General features: G+C 53.5%; 1 protein-coding gene across 1 annotated transcript; it reads right to left on the reverse strand.

Moving 5' to 3' along the window:
* Positions 1–1,437: 1,437 nt before the first annotated feature.
* edn1 (endothelin 1) lies at positions 1,438–3,325 on the reverse strand. Its single transcript, XM_079258420.1, has 5 exons — positions 3,250–3,325; positions 3,029–3,167; positions 2,816–2,953; positions 2,671–2,748; positions 1,438–1,815 (listed from the first exon to the last, which is right to left on the reverse strand). The coding sequence occupies exons 1-5, from the start codon at positions 3,308–3,310 to the stop codon at positions 1,683–1,685; spliced, it is 549 nt and encodes a 182-aa protein (XP_079114546.1). The 5' UTR covers positions 3,311–3,325; the 3' UTR covers positions 1,438–1,682.
* Positions 3,326–10,012: the final 6,687 nt, after the last annotated feature.

Raw genomic sequence — 10,012 nt, forward strand, 5'->3', positions numbered from 1 at the left:
GGCGGGCGAAGGCTGGCGATGGTGGGAGATGGTGGGAGTTGGCAGGCGAAGGCTGGCGATGGTGGGCGAAGGCTGGCGATGGTGGGAGATGGCGAGAGATGGCGGGCGAAGGCGGGAGATGGTGGCAGATGGCAAGAGATGGCGGGAGATGGTGGCAGATGGCGGGCGAAGGCTGGCGATGGCGGGAGATGGCGGGCGAAGGCTGGCGGTGGCGGGAGATGGCGGGCGAAGGCTGGCGGTGGCGGGAGATGGCGGGCGAAGGCTGGCGATGGCGGGAGATGGCGGGCGGTGGCGGGAGATGGCGGGCGAAGGCTGGCGGTGGCGGGAGATGGCGGCCGAAGGCTGGCGGTGGCGGGAGATGGCGGGCGATGGCGGGAGATGGCTGGCGAAGGCTGGCGATGGTGGGAGATGGCGAGAGATGGCGGGCGAAGGCGGGAGATGGCTGGCGAAGGCGGGAGATGGCTGGCGATGGTGGGAGATGGCGAGAGATGGCGGGCGAAGGCGGGAGATGGTGGGAGATGGCGAGAGATGGCGGGCGAAGGCGGGAGATGGCTGGCGAAGGCGGGAGATGGCTGGCGATGGTGGGAGATGGCGAGAGATGGCGGGCGAAGGCGGGAGATGGTGGGAGATGGCGAGAGATAGCGGGCGAAGGCGGGAGATGGTGGCAGATGGTGGGCGATGGTGGGCGATGGTGGGAGATGGCGAGAGATAGCGGGCGAAGTCGGGAGATGGTGGCAGATGGTGGGCGAAGGCTGGCGATGGTGGGAGATGGTGGGAGTTGGCAGGCGAAGGCTGGCGAAGGCTGGCGATGGTGGGAGATGGTGGGCGATGGCGGGAGATGGTGGGAGATGGCGGGCGAAGGCTGGCGGTGGCGGGCGATGGCGGGAGATGGTGGGAGATGGCGGGCGAAGGCTGGCGATGGCGGGCGAAGGCTGGCGGTGGCGGGAGGTGGCGGGCGACGGCTGGCGATGGCGGGAGATGGCGAGCGAAATTTGGCGAGTCCCACTTTACTGTTCACTTCTTACTAAAGCCGCCAGCAATCTGATGAGTCTCGTAGAAAATAAATTTGTGAATCTTGACGTCGACGTGTTCGTGCTGCTGGACGAAGTCCGGACCTCTGCAGCAAAGGTCCAGGGAATCAAACCTGTGGCCGCTGCAGCTCAGACCTATGTGGATCGGTTAATCAGGTCACTGATCAGCAGCTGAAGGTGTTTCTTCTCTTTTCCATCAGTCAGAATTTATTTGTAGAAAATCAGAACGAAGGAAAAGTTTCTCCTGAAGTCGGCTGATGTGAGGAAGAGGAGGAGATGATGAAGATGCTGCGTCCAGAATTCACTGATCTATCCGTCAGGATGAGATGGCGACCCCCCCCTCCACCCCGACTCATGCTGAATGTTGCTCGGCAACAGGAATGAGGAGAACCTTGTTGGTGTTAAATAATAAATTTATTAAAGTTGGCCGGAAGTCGGCGTCTCGATTGGAACCATTTCATGGAAATGAAGCAGTCGGACCAACATGGACCCACGATCAATAAATACCACAAAAGTCCGGCAGGACCGCCTGACGCGGTCCAGTCAGCTTGAAATGTTTTCAGTCCAGAACAGAACCAGACCGGGTCCGGTTGAACCCCGTACGCGGGGGCTCCCGATGTAGCCGTCCGATAGACCTGGTTCTGGTCGGTTCTAGGATGCCGAGCTCTCGTCCTGCCAGGAGCGGATCCGGTGGCGCCGCCTCGTCCTCCACGTCTCCAGCAGGAACCGGGTCTTCAGTAAGGACCGGAGTGCTGTGGTACCGGGACCGAGCCTGGTCCTGGTCCTGTAAACAGACACAGACCAGGTCAGACACCTGGACCCGAACCACAACCTGGACCTGGACCTGAACCCAGACACCTGGACCTAAACACCTGGACCTGAACCCAGACACCTGGACCTGAACCACAACCTGGACCTGAACCCAGACACCTGGACCTGAACCACAACCTGGACCTGGACCTGAACCCAGACACCTGGACCTAAACACCTGGACCTGAACCCAGACACCTGGACCTGAACCACAACCTGGACCTGGACCTGAACCCAGACACCTGGACCTGAACCACAACCTGGACCTGGACCTGAACCCAGACACCTGGACCTAAACACCTGGACCTGAACCCAGACACCTGGACCTGAACCAGAACCAGAACCCAGACACCTGGACCTGGACCTGAACCAGAACCAGAACCAGAACCAGAACCTGTGGCAGAGATGGAGTTATATTCAGGTTTTCCAGTCTTCGGATCCTGATCCAGAACAGGACGTAGACCAGGTCCTGCATAAAACCCGAGACTTGGAACCGGAGTTTTAACTTTATAAAAACATTTTTAAAAAAGTCTCGTTCTGGGACCAGTTCAGACCAGGTCCTGTTGGAAACCTGGACTCTGGACTGGATCTTTGCTGAGTTTCTGATTAAACTTTTATTGTTTTTTTTTTTCCTGTTTTGTTTTTGCAAACTTTAAACCAATGAATTTAAATAAATAAAAACACAAAAAGAAGAAAAGTTTCACTCATCACAAGTTTTTTTTTTTTTATCTAAATCTCCAAGCTGAGGTCCAGATCTGCAGACTAGGTCAGGACCTGGTCTCTGCAGGTCCATGAGAACACCTGCAGCGCGCGGCGCGGGCGGTCTCACCTCTCTGTCCCGCGCGTGAGTCCTCCTGTCCGCGTGGGTCTGCACCGCGTCCCGCATCCTGCTCCTCCCGCGTCATACCTGCGCACGAGACCAGAGTCAGACCGCGCGCGTGCATGCGGTGAGACATGCGCAGTGAGAGACGCACCTGAGGCAGAAGCTCGCGCAGCGGCCGTCGTTCTCTCGATGACACCGGCAGCGCGGTGGCGCGCGGCTGGTTGCCATGGTGTCCGTCAGCGCGCGCCTCGCCCTGGGAGCGTTGCCCAGTCCGTAGGAGACCACGCGCCTGGAGAGACAGGATGACATCATCAGATTAACTTTGTTTTCTCTTTACCAACGCGCAGAGGCGCGCGCCACTCACTCAGGTGTGTTGACCCAGATGATGTCCAGGTGGCAGAAGTACACGCACTCCTTGTCCAGGAAGGTCGCGCAGGAGCAGCGCTTGTTGCGCACGTGGCGCGGCGGGCTGGAGGGGGTGTGTGCGGCTGGAGCGGAGCGGACTGCGGGGAAACGGTACCGTCAGAACCCGGACTGGACCCGGAACCTTTAAACAGCACTTAAGTTTCCGTAGGGAAGAGTTACCTGAGCAGGAGATCCAGCAGGACGTCGCCAGCAGCGCGGAAAGCCAAACAGTTAGATCCATGTTGGGAGGAATGTTTCTCCTCACACTGGAGCTGCGCGTGCAGCGCGCGGGCTTTATATGAGCCTCCTCCTCCTCCCCCCCCCCTCCCCCCCTTCACATTGTTGATCCTCATGCCTGTTTATTATGACAGAGAAGTTATCAGACCATAACACCCGATTTATCCTTATTTATGGAAACTTGAGGAATATTTACTAAAAACTTCTCCATGGAATCAGCTGGTGGAGACTTTTCTACAAACATGTCTCATCTTCCCCTGCAGCAGGGTTCCCTCTGGACCCCACATCCTCCTGTTTTTTGTTTTTTTTTTTGGTTTTTTTTTGTCTTGTCCAGCATTTAGGCAAGCAGAATGATGGTCTGGATGTTCTGCTGAGCAAATTTTCTCTGCCAAGGGAAGCTTTATAGATATAATGATCCCCTTGACTTTCTGAATTTTTATTTTATTTCTATGTTTATTTTGTATTGTTGTTTGAATTGTAGAGTTTGTACTGCTGGACCAGAGAGGACAGACAAAAGACAGAAAGAGAAAGGAGAAAAAACACCTCATAAGAAAAGGGAAAGAGATAAAGGGAGAGAAAAAAAACAACTAAAAAATAACCCAAAAACAAAAAGAAAGAAAACAACCTACAGATGTATACATACACACATACAGGCACACACATACATATACACACACATACACACGCATACATACACATACATATACACACACGTATACACACATAATATATATATATACACAAATATATACATATGTACACATATACATATACACATACATACATTTACACACACACCTCTATGCACACACATACACACACATACATACGTACAAACATATACGCACTTGCCAGTATTAACACATATACATACACATACAAGCCAACTTTAGATCATAGTAACTAAACTATGAATCTAAAAAGTTAAATATAAATGAGAAACAAACAGAAATGAGAAAACCAGCTGCTGTTAGTGAATAAAACTGCAGACGACTCGGTGACTGTGTCACATGCAGAACATGCAGAGTGGAACGTGTTCCGGAAAAGGTGATCATGCCAGTGTGACCCTTCCCACACAAAGGCAAGAGGCACGCCAGGAGGACCCCCGAGACCCGGGCCATCGGCAGCCATACCCAGGCGCAGACCCCAACCGCCCCCCCCCCCCCGGAGCCAGCCATGCACCGACCCAGGAGGCGGCAGAGAGGGGGTCCCAGCCAGAGTCCCCCGCAGTCAGGGGGAACAGGCCCCAGCAGGCCCGGACCAGCGAGGACCGGCCCCGCCGGGCACCGGCCACCCAGGGCAGACAGAGCGCGGGTCCCACGGCCCCAAGAGCCCAGAAGCAGCCCCCCACCCCCGCAGGCAGAGGGCCCAGCCCACACCGACGGAGGGCCGGGATCCCCAGACCGCCACCGAGCGGCAGCCAGGCACCCCAGTGCAACAAGACCCCCCCCCCATGCACACACACCCACCCACACACAAACACACACACATCCACACTTCCTCCTTAAACACACCCTATACCCCCATTCTCTTACACACGCTCAAACTCACACTCTCCTACCCCCGTTCTTTATACACACACACCCCCTCACACACACATCCCTGCTCCCTCTATAATCACCCATTCTTCCATACACGCATACCCCACTCTACACACACACACACCTCCCTACACCCCTCTATCCACATTCACAGTCCTCATTGTACACCCACCCCATCACTTCCCTTTACCACCAACATAACCCCACATACACACCCCCACCCATCTGCATACACCCCCCCTTCCTCCTATCCCAGCGGCCATCCACTTTCCTAAATTCTTTCACCCTGATCTCCCCCCCCCCCCCCCCTCTACCCTAACATTCAGTCACCACTTCATCCATTGGCTCATGCACGCCCTCACCTTTCTTTCCCAACGTGTCCCCTGTGAAATACCCCCGGGGGAGCAGGGGATAGGAGGGCCCCGATCAGGGCCCCACAACTACCCCCCACCCCTGTCAATGCCCCCCCACCACTCCACACATGCAGCCGATCCAGCACCACCCAGGGCCAGCAGCAGTCCCACCCCCGCCAGGCCAGCCCAGACCCAGGCCCCCTGAACAGCACCACTTCCCCGCCCAAACTCCTCCGGAACATCCTCCTGTTTCAGACACGTTCAGGTGTCCCACCTGGACTGGGAAACACGTCTACAGGATCAGACTGGAGGATCAGCTCCAGTGTTAAAATCCCTGCACTTAGCTTCCAGCTAATGTAGCGCTAGCATATAGATCAGCAGTGCTATATAGCTTCATGCTAACAGGCTAATATTGATATGTTAAAAGGGTCAATGATTAGGAAAGTGCTTTAATATTTACTTCAGACTGGTGTAATCACACTTGTGACTCATGCAGGACTGGAAAGATATACAATGACCTGTCAATCACCTAAAGTTGTGCCTGGAATGTCCAATCAGATTCATACAGGCTGGTTGGCTCCGCCCCCCCAGTCTGAGCCAAACTTTTTATTTAAATCTTAAATCCGTCACATGACCGAAAGCTTCTCTAACCTGACCACGCTGCAGACATAATAAACTTGTATAACCAATAAAAACACATGATGGTGTTTATTTTTCTTCGGGTGCTTGAAGTCCAGATCCTGATGTTCCCAAAACCAGGCGGAACTTGTCAAACTTCAGTGTTTAGATTTAGTTTCTGTTATCCTGTCAGATAAAAGATTTCTCTGCTTTTTACTCTAATTTACTCAGCCAGACACAACAATTCTGACCCTGGGACTCTCTGAGGGCCCATGTGTCCCTAGAGGTCCCCATGTGACGATAGATGTCCCAATGTGTCCGTAAAGGCCCCAATAGGTCCCTATGTGTCCTTAAAGGTCCCTAGATGTCTCTATGTTTCCCTAAAGGCCCCTAGATATCCAACTGTGTTCATAGATGTTCTTATGTGTCCCTAAAGTCCCCTAGATGTCTCTATGTGTCCCTAAAGGCCCCTAGATGTCCCTATGTGTCCCTAAAGGCCCCTAGATGTCCCTATGTGTCCCTAAAGGCCCCTAGATGTCCCTATGTGTCCCTAAAGGCCCCTAGATGTCTCTATGTGTCCCTAAAGGCCCCTAGATGTCCCTATGTGTCCCTAAAGTCCCCTAGATGTCCCTATGTGTCCCTAAAGGCCCCTAGATGTCTCTATGTGTCCCTAAAGGCCCCTAGATGTCCCTATGTGTCCCTAAAGTCCCCTAGATGTCCCTATGTGTCCCTAAAGGCCCCTAGATGTCTCTATGTGTCCCTAAAGGCCCCTAGATGTCCCTATGTGTCCCTAAAGTCCCTTAGATGTCTCTATGTGTCCCTAAAGGCCCCTAGATGTCCCTATGTGTCCCCAAAGTCCCTTAGATGTCTCTGTGTCCCTAAAGGCCCCTAGATGTCCCTATGTGTCCCTAAAGGCCCCTAGATGTCCCTATGTGTCCCTAAAGGCCCCTAGATGTCTCTATGTGTCCCTAAAGGCCCCTAGATGTCCCTATGTGTCCCTAAAGTCCCTTAGATGTCTCTATGTGTCCCTAAAGGCCCCTATATGTCCCTATGTGTCCCCAAAGTCCCTTAGATGTCTCTGTGTCCCTAAAGGCCCGTAGATGTCCCTATGTGTCCCCAAAGGCCCCTAGATGTCCCTATGTGTCCCTAAAGTCCCTTAGATGTCTCTATGTGTCCCTAAAGGCCCCTAGATGTCCCTATGTGTCCCCAAAGTCCCTTAGATGTCTCTGTGTCCCTAAAGGCCCGTAGATGTCCCTATGTGTCCCCAAAGGCCCCTAGATGTCCCTATGTGTCCCTAAAGGCCCCTAGATGTCCCTATGTGTCCTGTAAAGGCCCCTAGATGTCCCGATGTGTCCTTAAATATTTGTGCATGTCGTCTGTTGACACCAGGGAGTGTGAAGACAGACCTGCATGTCCTACTTTGTTGATGTAGGAAAAGTGGTGAGCCCCTTTTCTGGACTGAAGGAGTCACAGAGTCCTCATAAAGGACAGAAAGTCTTTAGTTTAGTATTAGAAATAAACACGCTAAATATTAAACTTTGTATATAAAAAAAAAAGATGGATTTAATTCACTTCTTCTTCTTCATCCTCTGCAGATAAATATGAAGGTCCTCCAGCAAGTGGCGCTCTCTGTCCTTAGACACGGGAGTGTTTAAGGCTTTATGGATGGATACATACTTTATTCATTCCCAGAGGGGATATTCAGAAGGACTGTCTTTTTTTTTTATTGAATATGAAAGATTATGCAGTTATAGATTATTTAACATTTATCAATGTTTATTATTTTGTGTAATTTAATATGAGGATTGGACGGTGGGAGGCAGCCGGAGAACCCGGGGGAACCCACAGTGCTAACCACTATTCCACCGTGGAGTCCAAAGACATGATGTTAGGTTAACTGGTAACTCTAAACTACCCGTAGGAGTGTGTCCCTGTGTGTCCCTCTGTGTCCCTCTGTGTCCCTGTGTGTCTCTGTGTGTCCCTGTGTGTCCCTGTGTGTCTCTGTGTGTCCCTGAGTGTCCCTGTGTGTCTCTGTGTGTCCCTGTGTGTCCCTCTGTGTCCCTGTGTGTCCCTGTGTGTCTCTGTGTGTCCCTGTGTGTCCCTGAGTGTCCCTGTGTGTCCCTGTGTGTCCCTGTGTGTCCCTGTGTGTCTCTGTGTGTCCCTGTGTGTCCCTCTGTGTCCCTGTGTGTCCCTGTGTGTCTCTGTGTGTCCCTGAGTGTCCCTGTGTGTCTCTGTGTGTCCCTGAGTGTCCCTGTGTGTCCCTCTGTGTCTCTGTGTGTCCCTGTGTGTCCCTGTGTCCCTGTGTGTCCCTCTGTGTCCCTGTGTGTCTCTGTGTGTCCCTGAGTGTCTCTGTGTGTCTCTGTGTGTCCCTGAGTGTCCCTGTGTGTCTCTGTGTCCCTGTGTGTCCCTGTGTGTCCCTGTGTGTCCCTCTGTGTCCCTGTGTGTCTCTGTGTGTCCCTCTGTGTCCCTGTGTGTCCCTCTGTTTCCCTGTGTGTCTCTGTGTGTCCCTCTGTGTCCCTGTGTGTCCCTCTGTGTCCCTGTGTGTCTCTGTGTGTCTCTGAGTGTCCCTGAGTGTCTCTGTGTGTCCCTGTGTGTCTCTGTGTGTCCCTGTGTGTCTCTGTGTGTCTCTGTGTGTCCCTGAGTGTCCCTGTGTGTCTCTGTGTGTCCCTGTGTGTCTCTGTGTGTCCCTGTGTGTCTCTGTGTGTCTCTGTGTGTCTCTGTGTGTCCCTGTGTGTCTCTGTGTCCCTGTGTGTCTCTGTGTGTCTCTGTGTGTCCCTGTGTGTCCCTGTGTGTCTCTGTGTGTCTCTGTGTGTCCCTGTGTCTCCCTGTGTGTCTCTGTGTGTCTCTGTGTCCCTGAGTGTCTCTGTGTCCCTGTGTGTCCCTCTGTGTCCCTGTGTGTCCCTGTGTCTCTGTGTGTCCCTGAGTGTCCCTGTGTGTCTCTGTGTGTCTCTGTGTGTCCCTGAGTGTCCCTGTGTGTCCCTGTGTGTCTCTGTGTGTCCCTGTGTGTCCCTCTGTGTCCCTGTGTGTCTCTGTGTCCCTGTGTGTCCCTCTGTGTCCCTGTGTGTCCCTCTGTGTCCTTCTGTGTCCCTGTGTCCCTGTGTGTCCCTGTGTGTCCCTGTGTGTCTCTGTGTGTCCCTGAGTGTCCCTGTGTGTCTCTGTGTGTCCCTGTGTGTCCCTGAGTGTCCCTGTGTGTCTCTGTGTGTCCCTGTGTGTCCCTGTGTGTCTCTGTGTGTCCCTGTGTGTCCCTGTGTGTCTCTGTGTGTCCCTGAGTGTCCCTGTGTGTCTCTGTGTGTCCCTGTGTGTCTCTGAGTGTCTCTGTGTGTCTCTGTGTGTCTCTGTGTGTCCCTGTGTGTCTCTGTGTGTCCCTGTGTGTCTCTGTGTGTCCCTGTGTGTCTCTGTGTGTCCCTGTGTGTCCCTGAGTGTCCCTGTGTGTCCCTGAGTGTCCCTGTGTGTCCCTGTGTGTCTCTGTGTGTCCCTGTGTCTCTGTGTGTCCCTGAGTGTCCCTGTGTGTCTCTGTGTGTCTCTGTGTGTCCCTGTGTGTCTCTGTGTGTCCCTGTGTGTCTCTGTATGTCTCTGTGTGTCCCTGAGTGTCTCTGTGTGTCTCTGTGTGTCCCTGAGTGTCTCTGTGTGTCCCTGTGTGTCTCTGTGTGTCCCTGTGTGTCTCTGTGTGTCCCTGTGTGTCTCTGTGTGTCCCTGAGTGTCCCTGTGTGTCCCTGTGTGTCCCTGTGTGTCCCTGTGTGTCCCTGTGTGTCTCTGTGTGTCTCTGTGTGTCTCTGAGTGTCCCTGTGTGTCTCTGTGTGTCCCTGTGTGTCTCTGTGTGTCCCTGTGTGTCTCTGTGTGTCTCTGTGTGTCCCTGAGTGTCCCTGTGTGTCTCTGTGTGTCCCTGTGTGTCTCTGTGTGTCCCTGTGTGTCTCTGTGTGTCTCTGTGTGTCTCTGTGTGTCCCTGTGTGTCTCTGTGTGTCCCTGTGTGTCTCTGTGTGTCCCTGTGTCTCTGTGTGTCCCTGAGTGTCCCTGTGTGTCTCTGTGTGTCTCTGAGTGTCCCTGTGTGTCTCTGTGTGTCCCTGTGTGTCTCTGTGTGTCCCTGAGTGTCCCTGTGTGTCTCTGTGTGTCTCTGTGTGTCCCTGAGTGTCCCTGTGTGTCTCTGTGTGTCTCTGTGTGTCCCTGTGTGTCCCTGTGTGTCTCTGTGTGTCCCTG

The sequence above is a fragment of the Telmatherina bonti genome (genome assembly GCF_933228915.1).
Source record: "Telmatherina bonti genome assembly, chromosome: 19".
Classification (NCBI taxonomy): domain Eukaryota; kingdom Metazoa; phylum Chordata; class Actinopteri; order Atheriniformes; family Telmatherinidae; genus Telmatherina; species Telmatherina bonti.